This window comes from Melospiza georgiana, chromosome 6 (assembly GCF_028018845.1).
Source record: "Melospiza georgiana isolate bMelGeo1 chromosome 6, bMelGeo1.pri, whole genome shotgun sequence".
NCBI classification, from domain to species: Eukaryota; Metazoa; Chordata; class Aves; order Passeriformes; family Passerellidae; genus Melospiza; species Melospiza georgiana.
The window spans coordinates 35,806,570-35,822,983 of record NC_080435.1 but is presented as its reverse complement, the minus strand read 5'-3'; the positions used below and the strand labels follow the sequence as shown (position 1 = coordinate 35,822,983).

Below are 16,414 nucleotides of genomic sequence, written 5' to 3'. Positions count from 1 at the left end.
GAGATTCATTTGTTAATATAGTATTATAATATAAAAATTAATATTTTATTACATCTTATAGTAGATATGCATTATATAAGTATTGCTATAAACAATAGTATTTATTATTGTGTTATTCAATGTTGCTCAAATCTAGGATTCGTATATAATTATTTTTCAGCCTTATAAAAAAGAAAACATAGATTCCAAGTTTGCTATCTAGGTCTCCTTGAAGAATGGAGAGACCCTTGCATCCATAAATATTTCACCTATCTTCCAGCTCTCTCCCAGGCACCTTTACAAGACAACTCATTCTCAAACAACTTATTTGTCTCCAGTGACAGCAAGGTGAGTACAAACAACCAGCTTAGCCTAGAAACCTAGCTTTTAGATGGCTGAAGTTATATGTTGTGAAAACTTCCCCAAAAGGAAATGAGGGGGTTTTTTTTCCTCCTTTCCCTGTAGTAATTACATGTGTACCTATGTCATGAAAGGTTGAGAATGAAGATGTTGCATTTGAAAACATTTTCCTTTTATTAGAGAGTGTTTCTGTCAGGAGACTGAGTGGAGTTTTTTGGTTTTGTTTGTTTGTTTTTTCAACAGGTATCACGAATTATCAATAACGTGTCAAAAGAATAAAGAATAGATTTTTTATTTTTTAACAAAGAAAAGGCAGAAAAATTACCATGCTGGAAACCATAACACGGTTTGCAGATCTTTGTAGTTATTAATATTTGTATTTACACACCCATGCCAACAGCAGTGAGATAGCCTGAACTTACATGAAGACATAATCATATTGTAGACATTTAGACACTTGCCTCTTAGAGTGGATATACTTAGGCTGAGATTAATGGTTTCTTAACAGAGAGGTTTCTTACCACTAGAGGGCTCAAAATTGCTGTGTGTTTCTATGCATGAATACAACATTATATATATACTTACATGCACAAGGTATGTATGTCATTCATATGTGTGTGTTTTATTTGTGTGTACACAGCACAAATCGATGCACATACTTGCGTTTTAATAGACAATCTATTTTTATTTTAAAGATTTTGATAATTAAAATATTCTGTTATTGATATTGTGTTATTGATAAAATGTAATTCAGATCCTAGAGATTTTTAATAAAACCGAAATTCACCAAATACATGTGATATGCTTCTTTATTTTCATAAAGTAATTAAAGTTCTTAAGTTTATTCTCAGGTGACTGGATTTACCCAGAATGTTCACTTCATCACACTGAATATTGAAAACAATCACGATAAAATAATGTTCAAACTTCCATGATCAATGCCTGCTGTCATCATGTTTTATTAAGGTATGTAGACAACACTGAATAACATGGATACAGTTAATTATTTCATAAATGAATTTCCAAAAACAGTAACGCAGTGTTGCAGAATTGATCACACCAGGCATTTTTGCTTGATTATATGATTTATTCTTCTGGGAAATCTTAGAGATTCTAAAGAAATAGAATTCTCATGGAATGCTGACTGTTTTCTTTCACTAATGTGACAATTGCAACGATGGGAAAAATGGCTTTCAACCTGTTTTAGGTAATCCATTTTGATGTAATGCATAATCTTTGGGGATAGTGCAATCCAGTTCCCCCACATTATGACAATGCAATAATGAACAATTTACCCACAATGTCCAAAAGATAATTAACAAAATTCAGACTTGAAAACCACAAAAGTTTGAGGTATTGATATTTTCTATACATTTCGTTCTATATATTTGCAAAGTAATATTTATCTAAGTATAAGAAATCTGATCTCAAGAGCAATGAAGCTTCAGATTATAACGATTAAAAATAATATATATTGCTGTAGAAATAGAGACACAAAATGTTTTACAGGCATGCTTGGCTATACATAATAAGCAGTTTAAATAGTTTCTGAAGAATATTTGCCTGTACAGAAAATTGTGCAAAAACACAAGAAAAGAGAAGGTACTCTTTTTGTGACACTCAAGTGTTTTGATTAATTGTAAAACAATGTGTTGAATACGATCACATATATGAATTAAGGCTACTCAAGTGAATGAGCATTTGCGTCACTGAATAAATCTTTCAGGGTTTGATGCAGAATAATATCTTGGAAACTGGCAGAACCATATATGGCTATTGACTAAATTGTGGCTACTACAATTAGACACTAAAAACTGAAAAAACCCCTTAACATATTAATTTCCTAGAACCGTTATCTTCTATTGTTCTCTTAAATTGTTAAAAGTTGCACCAAATGTTTCATCTTTATAAAATGTTAAATTCTTAAAAGAGCACGGTAAATTAACTTGGGGGATGGGTGGGACGAATTTACATTAAATAATAAAGCATGCTGGAAGGCATTTAAACTTAGCTAAACTTTAAAATTACAGTTTGTTATAGTCCCTTTTTTGTTAACACATTTACTTTAAAATGAAAAATATGTGGAACTAAGGAAGATATTTTTGCTCTAAGAATTTTAACCCCTATATGTCTTGCTTAAAAAAAAATAGCTTAAAATATGATTGTATATTATGTTATAATTCTAATCTAATGTTTTAATTAAATCAATATCATCTTTTGTGTACTTCTTCTGTGTCTAATACATACTTAGTTTATCAGTTTATTACTTGAACTTGGGAAATAACCTGAAACACTGGATGACAGATATTAAAAGTGGGGGTTTTGACTGAGTTGGCTGACATATTCATCACATCACCTTTACTTCCAAAAGTAATCTCAAAATCAATAAAGTAGACTGGAATATGCTGAAACTACTTTTACTGGACAGAAATTAAAAGTTTTATAAATTTAGAACACATTTTCTTAAGTGGAAGATCCATTTCCCTAATGACAACCTATGGATGTCAATAAATTTATGCCAGGAATAGGGTTCTATCCAGGTGGAGTTACGTGTTCCACTAGCTTCTTAAGGAAAAGTATCCTTATCGTGTCACACCATTGTTCAAATTGCTCTCATGATTTTCACATTTATATTATTGTCCCCAACATGACCTTGGAACTATCAGAGAGCATTCAGCAAAGGTTGACCAAGATGGTGAAAGGCAGGGAGAAGCAGCCAGCGTCACTTGGTTTGTTGGAGCTTGGAGAAGAAGAGGCTGAGCAAAGACCTCATCTCAGTCTTCAACTTCCTCAAGAAGAACAGAAGAGGGGAAACACCTGATCTCCTCTCTCTGGTGATTAGTGATAGGACATGAGGAACTGGAATGAAGCTCCATCAGGGGAAGTTCTGGCCAAAACCAGGTGAGGAAAAGGTGCTTCACCCAGTGGTTGGTCAATCACTGGAAAAGGGATCCCAAACAAATGATCATGAAACCAAGTTCCAAGAAGCGGCTGGATGATGCAAATATTTATTAATAAGAACCATAATATGGAAAGAGCAGTAATTTTCACAAAGTTCCTACATGACTCAAGAATTGTGTTGGGTAAAAGGAACTGCAAATATGAATTTTCTTACAGGAGTGAGGACTGGAACTCAAGTATATTGATGACTTTTTTCTATCCCTTTCAAAAGAAGTACATTGTTTTTCATCTGTTGTCAACAACACATTTTCAAGTGGAATGGGATATGATAGTTTTAATGAACCTTTTCTAAATTAAATAATATTTAGGTTTTAATCTCCACATAACATCTATGTGACAATATAATCTCACAAATTAATGACAATCATATATTATTTCTATATATGTATTATGAATCTTCTATAATATGAAATTTTATTCTTACATGTGCATTACAGATAAGAAAGTTGACAAGACTTTCCATTATTAAAATGTAATTTTTAGACCAGTAGTTGTTAATCTATTCTTCTCCTCATCTTTGAATATATTCCATAATATTATTGCCATGACACACTATTGAGTTAAGAAATGCCAAATATTAACCAAACTTAAGTGGATAAGCTAACAAATAGAAGAAGAAATTCTGAACACAGCTTTTATAAACTTTATTTTAAAAAAAATCCAAACAACAAAACAAAACCACGGTAAATATGGGGTTTAGGAGATTAAAACCCTTTTCTATTAACACATACAAAGATTAGAGTTCATTTCCATTTGAAATAGGTACTGACATGCATACCAAGTGGGGTAAACATGTAGGACAAGATCCCAGGGCTCAGGATTACAGGGATCTAACAGCAGTCAATCCAAAGCAATGACAGCATGCAACAGAGGCAGGAGGTCCACTTATAAATACCTTTGTTGTGAGCCATGATGAATCTGCAAGCATTGTTGCTAATGCACTATGATCCTGTTTTTGAGGGGGTTTTTTTTGTGATTTTTTTTTTTTTAATTTTTAATCTCACTTGCAATGACTCAGTTCTGCAGCAATTTTATTTTTACTGTTTTAAAATATTTTTTTTCTGGCCCAGGGGAAACAACCTGAATCTTTAAATAAGAATGAAAAGAAAAATACAAATATTTAGAAATTTTTGACACAGGAGTTCTACTTGGCTAAAATATTACAACAAAAATATTCTGAAAAAATTGCACTGGAAAAATAATCAGCTTTTTTAAAAATAAATATAATGTGAAATTTCTATAATACCTTATATGGATCTGTTTGTCTGTTGTTATCAACATAACACAAGGCTTCACCTTAACCTGTGATTTTAAATTATTGGAAACTGTGTCCTTAGTCTTAATTTTTGCAACTGCCAAGTTTTAAATTATATACCAGCTGTTATTTTATTAATATATAATTAATTAGAAATTTAAAAATACATGTTCCTAAGTACTATTTTTATATATATTTGTGGATATTACATATCCACAAATATTTCTGTGCAAAATTAACTCAAATTGCCCATCACTGAAATTTGACAAGAATATCTCTAATTGCAAGAATGCATTGCAGTCTATGTTAATATCTTTTACATATTTCGTTACACTCATCACTATTCTTCCCTGAAGTATTTTGTAAGGAATGACTTAAACCCCCTTGAAATCAATAAAACAGTTTTCATCCAGTAGATCCTTGGACTTCTATTTTCTAGAGCATATGAGTTGTTCCATTCATTTTGGTCATGCACCCACTTACAAACATAAATAGCAACCTCATAGGTCTAAGTGAAATATAAATCAAAATCAGTTCTAATTTTCAACTAGCATTGAAATAAGAAAGTGTTTCTATGTCCTGTAAGTGATTAAAGTAAAACTGATCTCAAATTTTGGCACCTTTTCATGTTTCCAGTACTGCTTTCACTGAAACAAAATAAAGAGATGAATAGACCCCAAAAGTCATTAATAATCTGCCACCATTTCCTTCTGGCTCAAAATGGTAACTAAATAATTCAGATAGACTTGTACTACTGATGAGCTGTCTGTTTTAACCTCACTGCACTAAGGAACAGCCTTTGTCTCAAATAGGCAGCATTATGCCTAATCCCTGTGCTTTTTCTGGGGCCAGAGAGCCTTTGTGTGCAGCTGACACACAGATACATGTTTTCATGGCAAACTCAGGATATGTGCCAAATCATTCTGGCCAATTTATCCTGGCAGTCAGTTTTAGCTGTTTACCCTCCCCCACCAGAAGACTCTCCAGTTCAGGGGCATTTTGTAGGAATCAGTTTCAAGTGGGTAGAAATAAAATAAAATAATTAAATTTTGTTGATGAAGGGCAATAATTTCTTGAAGAAGAAATGCTAAACGTATTTGCTAAACTTCAGGGAGGAATCTCTTAAAGTTCCTAGCGTATTCTTTCCTAAAATCTTGCTCTGCTGAAGATTTAATTTGTAATATACTGACACATAATTTTTTCTATAGTAAGCATTTAAAAAGTGTTTTAAAGACATCTAGGTCTCCGTTTCAATAATATTAGGGACATTACTTTTCTTGCCTTTCCATTGGCAAATTTTCTACCATTGTATTATACTTGTAAAATTTACTTCTGCTGGAATAGCCTATTATTTGGAAAACTGATAATAAATTATTCAGGAAAAGTGGAGTATCTTAACGGTTAACAGTAGGAGAGTTTACTAATACATTTTTACTAGGAGTTACTTGTCTTTAATAATCTCAGGTAGTATACATTTTACCAGTGAGCAAATTGATCAGAGCAACTCAAATTTCACTACATAATTTAATATAAATTTTGCTTACGAGAGAAAAAAATCAGTGCCTTTTTCATTATTGACTTCTTATTTTTCCTTTGTTCACTGTGCGACATCTTTATTTTTCCCATTTTTGCTCCTTTTCCAGGATGATTTCTGATCTTTTCTACTAACATAATTTTGTATATAAATTGAACTATAGCAAAATTCTAAACCAATCCTGATTAAGGGCCTATATTGTAAGATGATATTATTCCAGCAAGGGGACCAAGCTTGACAAGAGAATCAAACAAATTATTTTGCTGTTAATGTGTCTTTCTCGTTACTTTACTTCTTGTAAAGTGCCAAAATTTCAAACAAATAAGACAGTTGGTGGTGGGTGGGCAAAATGACACATAAAATAGTAATACTGTAAGAGCAATTGCAATAACAGATTGGAAATAGGTATGCTGATTGAAAAATACACTGTTCACCATGCTGTTAAAGGAATGAATACTGAGGCATCTGGAGTGATGGCTGGCTGAATTCAGTTTGCAGACAAGAGGCTTCACCAGTGTCCTTTTGTAAGACAGTAACGAAAATACACAATCAGTAACACTGTAAACTGACAAGCTACACAAGGAGATCCTGCTATTTCTCACACATGATATTACATTGTTTCATTACAGTGGAATTACTCATAGTTTATAGCAGTTTTAATCCCTGAATATCTATTTTCCTATTAAAACCAAAATAACACACAAAAAACAAACAAACAAAAACCCAAAACACAACCTAAAGAAAACAGAAGATGCTACTATTTTTGGAAGGCAATTGAAATCTAGTCTTTATTTCTTTTTTCATTCTGAGAAATGAAAGGTCTTTAAATTACTGTACATAAAGATTACCAGGTAGATGATTTTTGGAGTAAGTGTTGAGCCACTGGAGTTTCAGATATCTGGATCCACAATGTCAATTCCTTGGAAAAGATGAAAATTACCTTGTCCTGAGGCTATCTTGTTTTCTACACTGAGATCTGGCTAAGTCCCTGGGTAACTCCTTATAAATTTGATCTACAGATTCAGCAATGAAGAACTCCGATCAGTTCAATTCCTTATTCCTGAAGAAAAGTAAACAAAAAAAAAGAGAAAAGAATCTGTGAATTTTGCTGAACTTTGTCAGAATAGGAGACAGGTGACCACTCTGCTGGGAGAGAAGAAATGGACATTGATTTCCTACAAACACTTCCTTCTTCCACCACCAGAAAAAGAATTTTAGCCAATATATTCATGACAAATAATATGGTCACATTTTTACTGATTTTAAGTTATCATCCTCAGTTTCCTAGAAAAAGAAAGCTACTACACAGCACTGATCTGCAATATGAAAAAGTTTAGCAGTTGTCCATGTTCTTTTCAGTGAAGAGTATGACTTTGGCTTTTAATTCAGCAATATACATATAAAACATAATGCACATAATAACAGCAATGTAAATGTGGAAAATCAGATAATTGGGTCCTTTTCTGTCTAATACACGCTCAACTTTTTTTCCAAATGCTGGGTTTGATTTTTTCAGGTTAATATTGCTGGAATCTTGGATAAGTTCCACTGAAATTAAACAATATTTACTGATGAACAAATTCTTCAGTATTTTAATATGCAACAATTGGATAATTTATTCAACAATAATAATAGTTTAACTGTTAGGTTATTGGAGGAAAAAAGTTTCATAAACAGAAGACGGATATTAAAGACTTGAAAGAATCTTCTGAGTTCATCACTAACTGTAATTTTAGTAAAGCCAAAGTTTACAGGAGTCACAGCAACCATCCAGTAATGAAAAGTTGCCAGTCCTTTTGGACAAAGACATAATCTGTTTTCTTTTACCTAGCCAGGATGTTTAAGAGGTATTGCTTTTCATCTAATAATTATTGGACTCTGTCATATTTCCCATAAGGGGAAAAATGAACTCCTCATTCTGTTAGTCAGATGAGAACTATCCATCACCTCTAAAAGAAACAGGAGATTGAGTCTTGTTCTAAAAAGTAGACTTTATCAGATTAAGTGATGTTCACTAAAACTTCACCTGAGTTATTATGCAGTTTTCTATTTGTTAATATATTTGCTTAATTTATCCCAGTTCCTAATCCCTTTCAATTCTAAGCATAGGTTTCATGTCTGTGGGAGGGATTAATTTAAATGCTACCATCCATGTCTCCAGCAACTGAGAATTATTTTAGAAATAAAGCTGGCAAATGGAATTAGTACTCCACGTCATCTCTGAACAACCTCTCACTGAAGTTACAGAATACATTACACAGTAGGACAGGACTGATACAGACAGGAAAGAAATCAAGATCCCACAACTGTTTGAAAAACCTCTGGTCAGGTATGCCAGTCTGGAGCTGGCTGAAAACAGAAAAGATGAACAACACATGACAGACTCGGAAAAAGGGGAAAACTCTACTGATAAACACTTTTTAATATTTTCCATCAGTACTTTCTGCACAGATATTGCAACAGAGAGGGAGCACGGTGGTATTACAGGCCGAAACAACTATTTTCACTCATGCTTCAGACCATGAACAATGCAGAGCAGTTGCCTGCATTTTGCTAAAAGCTGTTCCTTTCACTGCCCCAACCCATGACAAAGACCCAGCTTGCTTTAAACTCCAAGTGACCTCTGCCACTAGAGGGCTTCACTTAATGTGATATTCCCCCTTAGACCTTCATAATCACTGCTGCAAGCAATTAAATAAGGAGAAAAAAGTGCATATTCTGAAGCATAGCTGTAATAATTGAAAATTTCCTTAATACTAAATCGTATTTGTTGAAATGTTGATGACGTGCAGGTATCTGCCCAGTGAAGTAGAACTGTTACTAAGAAACTAGCTGAGAGGTTAGTTACCCAGCTAAAGCTAACTTCTTCAAATAAAAACCTTCCTTGAAACTGTAACAAAACCTTCTAAAACTACTAGAAAAGTTGAAAAAGCTTGTCTAAGTGGGACGAGAGATAATGTAGAGGGAAATCATTAAACAAAAGGCATTCTGTAGAGACGAGGGGAGGCACTTGTGAAACAGCTGTCGGTAAAGAAACAGGCTAACACAGGACAGACATCTGCTGAGTCTGAGGAAATTAGGTTTCAGGATTACCACTTTTTCCTCTAAGCTTATGGAAGCTAGATACACAAACAACATAGACACTTATCACGTTAAAACAGGTTTTTTTATTCTACACTTTAATATTTCTGTCATTAGAATGAAACGATACTTTTGTTTCAAGAATGCAATCAAGTAAATGCTTTATAAGCTAATTGGAGATCCCAAAGGGAGGACTTGCAGGTGCTGAATCCAATCAGATCTGTCACATAATTAAAATTGGTGCAGGGGGCACAGTAAAACAGATGTGGTCTAAAAACCAGGGAATTGTTTGTTTCAATGTTGCTACAGATGAATGGGACACAGTCAGTGAGATAAAGAGAGCAGTGTTATAATTTATCCAGTTCTACTGCGGAAATTGACTCAGGATGGCTTAACTTGAAACACCGTGGTTTTTATTTTTATCTTCAAAAGTTTCTGCAAGACATTTGCTCGGTTTACAAATATAAAAGAGGCCTCTTAGGACTGATGACCCTACAAACTGGACCTGAGATTTACAAGTCATGCTGTGCTCTTTCTGGCTCAAACACCAATAAAATTCTTTGGCTATAACTCAGTAAAGAAAATGGAAGAGCTAGAACCAGTCCCCAGTTTGCTGTACCATCATTGTGTCAGCAACTGCCAAGGTAACAGAAGCCTAGAATTTTATTTCAGTCAGTAAACTAAGCAATTATGAGTCAGAGTATCTTAGATACAAGGGGTATATGATGAGTAAGAAAGTTCCATTTTTATACAATCATTTTTCTGACCATATATGCTATAAAATTTTTACTGGATCTGCTGCATCTATTTCATCTGCTGGCAAGGAGGATAGATATCACATTCCTGGGACACAATTCCCAAAGAAGTCATTGGAAGTTTCCTATGTACAGTGCTGGATTGAGTCCTTAATTTGTGAATGCATTTGGGCTGGAGCCTGTTTAGATGTTAGCATGCGCACTGTTTAATACCCTATAATGCATTACCTATCTGACTTGTAATTTGTAAGCAGAGGTGATGTGCTATATATTATATATGAAGTGTGTATTTTAAGTATTAAAAATTGTTTGGGGCAGTATTAATGGTAAGTGATTACTAAAACTAAGGCTGTCTCCCAGGGAGCTTAGAATGGAAATTGGATTTCATCCACTAACAGCCAGGTTTTAAGCCCGTGTATTAGGAGGAATCGAGTCAGCAGCCATGCCGCGCACACACACACATCAATACGAATTTAGCACAGAGCGTGGTGTAGCGCAATAAACACACGTCCCTAAATTTTGTACGGAATTGATGCTCCAGAACTGACCACTACCGTCACAGTTACAGCAGTTTGAGACTTTTTAAAGGAAAAGAGTCAATAAATAGCAGAGTGAAATAGTAAAAATGCTTTCCTGGTGCACAGACAATTCCCCGAGCCATGCCTCCACCCCCCCCCCCCCCCCCCCGAATCTTACAACCTTTTAATATTCCACCTGAATAATCTGAGATTTGTGAGCAGAAATGACCTTCGCCGCAGTGAAATATCTTTAAATTCTCTACAAAATATTTAGGTAAGAAACGCGGCTTTGTGTCGCACGGCTCCGGCTAGACCCGCTGTCACAGCGTAACAACAGTATCTTTATTAATTTCTTCCCAAGCCTGCGCGATGCAGCCCGGCGCGTCCGCGGCTCCAGCGCGGAGCGGCAGCGCTGCCCCGGGCCCGCACCCGCGCTGTCCGGCGGGGACGGAGGAAGGGCCGAGCGCTGCAGCCCGCCTCGCCGAGGACACGTCCCCGCTACCCCGCCGCCTCCTCGGGCGATCTCAGCCCTCCTCCCACGCAGCTGCGGGCCTGCGAGGCGCAGCGCGTAACCCAGGTGACGCCGCATCCCGGCGGGGACCCTCCCGCGGCGGCCCCCGCGCACTCCCGCCCCGCCGCCGCCCCCGCCGCAGAGGTTAAACCGCCCCCGCCTCCCCGCAACGGCTCCGCCAGCGCGGCCGGCATTGGCGAGACGCTGCAATCCCAGCCTCTCTCTCTTTTGTTCCCATTGGCCTCATCTCCCGCCCGTCTCCCATGGAAACCCCGCCCTTCTGTTTTATCATCCCCCCCACGCCCCCCCGCCATCACCCCCACCCCCCCGCCTGCCCTCGTACACCCCCGTCCTTGTGCCCCCTCCCATGGCTGTAACCTATCCTGCCTTTAGGGTTTGTGCGGTGCAGCCGAGGGTGGCGGCCCCGGCCCCAGGCAGGCGCCCGCGGTGCCGGGGCTAGAGGCGAGCAGCGCCGCGCCATCCCGGCAGCGATCCCCCTCTCCACCCCCGGGCACGCCAGCCCGACAGCGAGGGAGGGCACGGGAGCCCGGCAGCGGCGGCGGGCAGCTGAGCCGCAGCGTCAGGCGCGGCACTGGGGCGGGCAGGGGCGGAAGGGGGCTCAGAAACAGCGTGAATCATCTCCCACACTCTCCCTCGCCCACCATTTACACCGCTCGCTCCCTCCTTCTCCCCCTCCCTTCTTCCCTCCCTCCCTTCCCACCGATTCTGTCTCACTCGTTCTCTCTCCCCTCCTCTCCCACTCACTCTCTCCCCTCCTCTCCTCTCCCACTCACTCTGTCCTCTCCTCCTCCTGTCTCACTCTTTTCATTCTTTCCCCTCCTCTCCCCCTTTCTTTTCCCTCTCTCGCCCCCCTCGTTCCCCTGTCTCCCTTCTCCTCATCTCCTGACACTGCACTGCAGCTGCTCCTCCAGTCCAGTCCTGCCCGATTCCCTCCCTCCTTTCCCTTCCCTCCCCCCGGGTGCCAGATAAACAAGGCGCGCAGCATCCTCGACAATCCCGATCTTAGCTCTACATTTTCGAAAAGGACAAGAGAACGGGACAAGCCCCCTCCCCTCCTCCTCCTCCTCCACCCCCTTCCTTCTCCTCCTCCTCCTCCTCCCCCCTTCCCTCCCTGCCCCCCCACCAGAGAAGGGAAGAGACAATTCTCCTCCGAGCAGCAGCAAACATGATGGCGGCAGCTCCCATCCAGCAGAACGGGACCCACACCGGGGTTCCCATAGACCTGGACCCGCCGGACTCCCGGAAAAGACCGCTTGAAGCCCCCCCTGAAGCCGGCAGCACCAAGAGGACCAACACGGGCGGTGGGTATATCCTCTGTCACCTCCCTCCCACCCCCACCCCCCCGCCCTACCCACCCACCTCTCCGCTTCCCTACCTGCCTGCCTGCCTCTTCCAATCCCCCAGCCCCCCCCCCCGCGCCCGAAGATTCCCATTTCTCTAATGTTATCATTCATCAAAATGGCGTCGGTTTTCAGCATCTACCAGTCTTTTTATTTAATATCCACGCTGGGGCTGCACAGCCGTGACCCTACGGAGGCGAGGAGGGAGCACAAGGGGCTCCCGCAGCCCGGCTATCTCCCTCGCCCGTTTTAAGGATGGGCGACAATAAATGGCAGCTGGAAGGAGACAGCAAACGCTCTTCCCTCCTTCCACATCCTCGGGGTCGCAAGTTGAATTTCAGCCTTGCCGTGCGTTTTCCTCCTCCTTGGCCTCACTTCCATTGTCAGCGCGTACACGGCGTGTGTTTGCCGTGCCGAGCCGGGGGCGAGGGCTGGCTGGTGGCGGGGGGAGTCGCCCCTCGGCTGCGGGGACTCGCTAGTTAACATCCTGCTGTTCCTGGAGGAGATGAGTTATAACGGGACCAGCATCTCCTTTATCCGTTTGCACTGGAGTCGTCATAACAATGCACCGAGGCAGAGGTGAATTTATTTGCCCAATGTTGAGAGCAGTGGTCTGGCTATACGTAGTGCATGGTTCCCCAGCTATACGGGTGGGCACCACTGTCGCACACAGGCACTAACTGAGACGCTCTGTAGTCTCAGGGAGGAGAAGTATTGTGAACTTAGATCGTTTCTTCTGCTTAGGGGTAAAAATAACCCCAAAGAACCAACTTTATGAAACACGTTTCATGATATTTTGATATCCGTGCCAATGGGACATTGTCATAATTGCTGGGGAGAACACAAGTCTAGGGAACCAGCGTATCCCTGTTGCCTTGCACTTCTTCAGAGACAGTTATGGAAACGTCCTCAGACTTCAGTGTAGCTGAATTTAGCTGTGGCATGAGGGTACTGAAAATTTTGCAGTTTCCAAATCAGACTGGGATCCTTTTTTTCTTTCTCCCCTCCATTCATTCTATATATTTTTTCCTGTTTTGATTGTGTGCTTTAGTGCTGGTGATGGGTAGAGGACTGGCATTGTCTATCTTGTCACCTTTTAAGTGTATTTAAAATAAGTGACTTAGGCTTTTGATCAATTGGGAAAAATTCTTCTTAGTGTCCTTTAATTAATGAGCTTAAAAGAGATCATTGTCACTTAAGAAGTGCTAAAGGAATACATGAGGATTACTTAGGCAAGTGATTCCATCCTCACCATGTTGAGTTGTTTTCTTGGCAGTGGCTGAAATGCTTGGAATAAAACCCCACGTTTTGGGTGGGTTATTTGGTAGCAGAGTAGTCGTTTTGCTCACTTAAGAAGAATGCAAGCAATAGCTAATTGCTGTTCTCATGTGTTTGCTAATGACAAACAAATAACCCATTAGAATTTACAATTTGTTCTTTCCTGGTTTTGTCATTTCTTTTGCAGTATTTCCAAGCAAGGTTGTAGTTGTCACTACCCACGTTTTCATGCAGGGCTGTAGTTTTTTTAAAGGGGTCTGATCATTTCTGCATGCTGTGGTTACCATTGCAAAAAAAAAAAAAAAAAAAAAAAAAAAAAAACAAAAAGCAAGGCAATCTACCTTTGAAATATAATAGCAATATTATTCTTTACTGAATTAAGGAGCCTCTGTAGGTTCTTTGCTTAGAATAAATGTAGATATTTTAAACTGTCAAAGGCATAGCCTAAACATGTCTTGTATAATGACGCAAATGGTTAGATATAAATGCATGAATTAGTGGAGGAGTTTAAAGATTTTACCTTTTGTTTATTTGTGGGTCTGGGAAGGAAAAATGACAACTTATAACCCATATTAACCATGCATATCTCAATTTTTCAGAGGATGGCCAGTATTTTCTAAAGGTCCTCATACCTAGTTATGCTGCTGGATCTATAATTGGGAAGGGAGGACAGACAATTGTTCAGTTGCAGAAAGAGACTGGGGCCACCATCAAGCTGTCTAAATCCAAAGATTTTTATCCAGGTAGGTGCAAAAATTAGCCAATTCTTTTATTTTTACGTTCTCCGGCATGTATGTACATTTCAGTGTGTCTCATATATTGATGGTCAAGTGCAGCAGGAAGCATTGTCTCAGAAAAGTATATTTCAAAGTGCAATTGTCGGTTTTGGCTTGTGGAATGGACTGAACTGGATGCTAACTGCTTGAAATAGGTTTAAAGTAATTTACAGTATTTCTGCAAAAGATTATTTTCATTAACACTGACTGCTTTATTTTTTATTTTTAAAAAATCTAGCTTTTAGGCACCAATGTGACAGGTGGCGTAAAGATAATTGTTCGTTTGAAGTTTCCAGACATTATAATGACAATTAAGCTAGAATGAGTAAAAATGAGAGACTGCCTCGTAAAGAATGGGCCATTTACTTTAAATCCATTATGTACCTTCTTTCTGCTTCACTGCTTTGCTCATTGGCTCTGGAGTGAAGTAAAGAGAACAAGTGCTGCTCTTTAGATATTCTTTATATTGTGTTTATCATGATGGTGGAAGAAAGCTCTGTTATAAAACTGAAATACTTTGGATGAATAAAAAAAATTAGCATTTTATATTAGCTGTATTAATGCACATGAAAAGTTTTTAATATTTGAGTATAACAATAAAAAATACCTGAATTAGCATTCCTCCTTTATAAGATTTCTGAAGAGGGAGTCTTATGTAATGATAGACAAGATTTACCTTCTGCAGTTCAATAATTGGGGAGTTTTTCCAAAAGATGAACAAATTAGCATTCTGTAATTGAACTTTGCTCTAGAGAACTTTCTAAAAACTGATGCAAAATAACGTAGCTGACACTTTTGTGGTTTGATTTTGTTATTTTTGAAGAGTAACTGGTGGTTTAGACTTGAGCTGACTAGCTGTTGCTGACTTTTTTCTTTTGGAAAATAAGAGCTGCTTTGCATTTGCTCTATTTCAGCAAGAGTGAATTCTACAAACTAGCAAAGGCAGTTGGTATGGATGTAAACAGGGCACAAATGTTGGAGCATTTAGCTTTCCTGTTCTCTGACTTTACAGTCAGGCAGAGGTGGATAACTTTTCATTAACAGAGATATTTTGGTCTATTTAGCAATATGATTGTTGATGTGGAAATTCTAATGCACCTGTTGTACATCTCCTTATTGAATGTAGTTCATAATACTTAAAAGTCAGAGATTGAAGTGTTGAATGTAGATTTTTTTTTTCTGTTGGAAGTTACATCTTATGAACTGGTGCTTGTTGTTTTTGAAGCTTTTTTTTTACTTTTTTTTAGGAAGGTAGGAAAAACATGATCCTTTTTTGAAAGGTATGTTAGGATAAAAAAAATCAATGTAGAATTGTGAAAACTACTGGAAGAAATAAAGCATTCTAAAGAGGCTGATTGCAGAATTAATAACATAATCTGGGTAAAGAGCTGCAATAGTAAATTAAATTCACTGTCAATAGATGAAAACGAAATAGATTTTCTGCATTATACATGAGGGGTTATCAGATAGGCAAGGATGTTACAGAAAATTGGTGTTTATGAAGAATATTCCAAATAGCAAATTATGAGCCTTTTCATTTTACTACAGTTTATTTACACTTGGAAAGGATGCTCCAAAGATTAGATCTTTTGTTCAGTGCTCAAGTATAGTTCCTCTGTTTTTGGATTAAGTCAGAACTACTTTTTTTTTTTTGTGTGTGGGAAACTATAAAGATGCAGCAATAGTAATAGAAGAACCTTTGAAAAATAAAAAATCGCAAGCTAGAACGACATGAGAAAAACATTTGTGACATAAACATATTCTCTCTTAAAATCAGCAGCAACAATATAAATAACTAGGGCAGGGACACTCAAACATTTTCACAGTAACAGGTGCAAACAGAGTTCCAGTTCGACTTTATTCAGTCTGCCCTGAATTTGCAGCCACGTTGTGTCATATGCAAAGTGAGTGTTTTCAGGAAGTTGGTGACTGATACCTGCTAAAGCATGGAGTAGGGATGGGAAATGGATTCCAGCGTGGCTAGCTCTTGTTAGTATTTCTGTTTGCGTCTGACCACCAGCCCATGGAATATTCAGAGGTCCTGT

General features: G+C 38.5%; 1 protein-coding gene across 2 annotated transcripts in view; it reads left to right on the top strand.

Annotated features, from left to right (window-relative positions):
* Nucleotides 1-11,536: 11,536 nt before the first annotated feature.
* NOVA1 (NOVA alternative splicing regulator 1) overlaps nucleotides 11,537-16,414 on the top strand; it is a 139,202-nt gene continuing 134,324 nt past the window's right edge. The window contains exons 1-2 of one of the 2 annotated variants that reach the window (XM_058026094.1): nucleotides 11,537-12,276; nucleotides 14,193-14,336. In XM_058026094.1, coding sequence (XP_057882077.1) covers nucleotides 12,141-12,276; nucleotides 14,193-14,336 — 280 coding nt within the window. In that variant the 5' untranslated portion in view covers nucleotides 11,537-12,140. The remainder of the gene's footprint in view (nucleotides 12,277-14,192; nucleotides 14,337-16,414) is intronic. The other variant, XM_058026093.1, reaches the window with a different exon arrangement.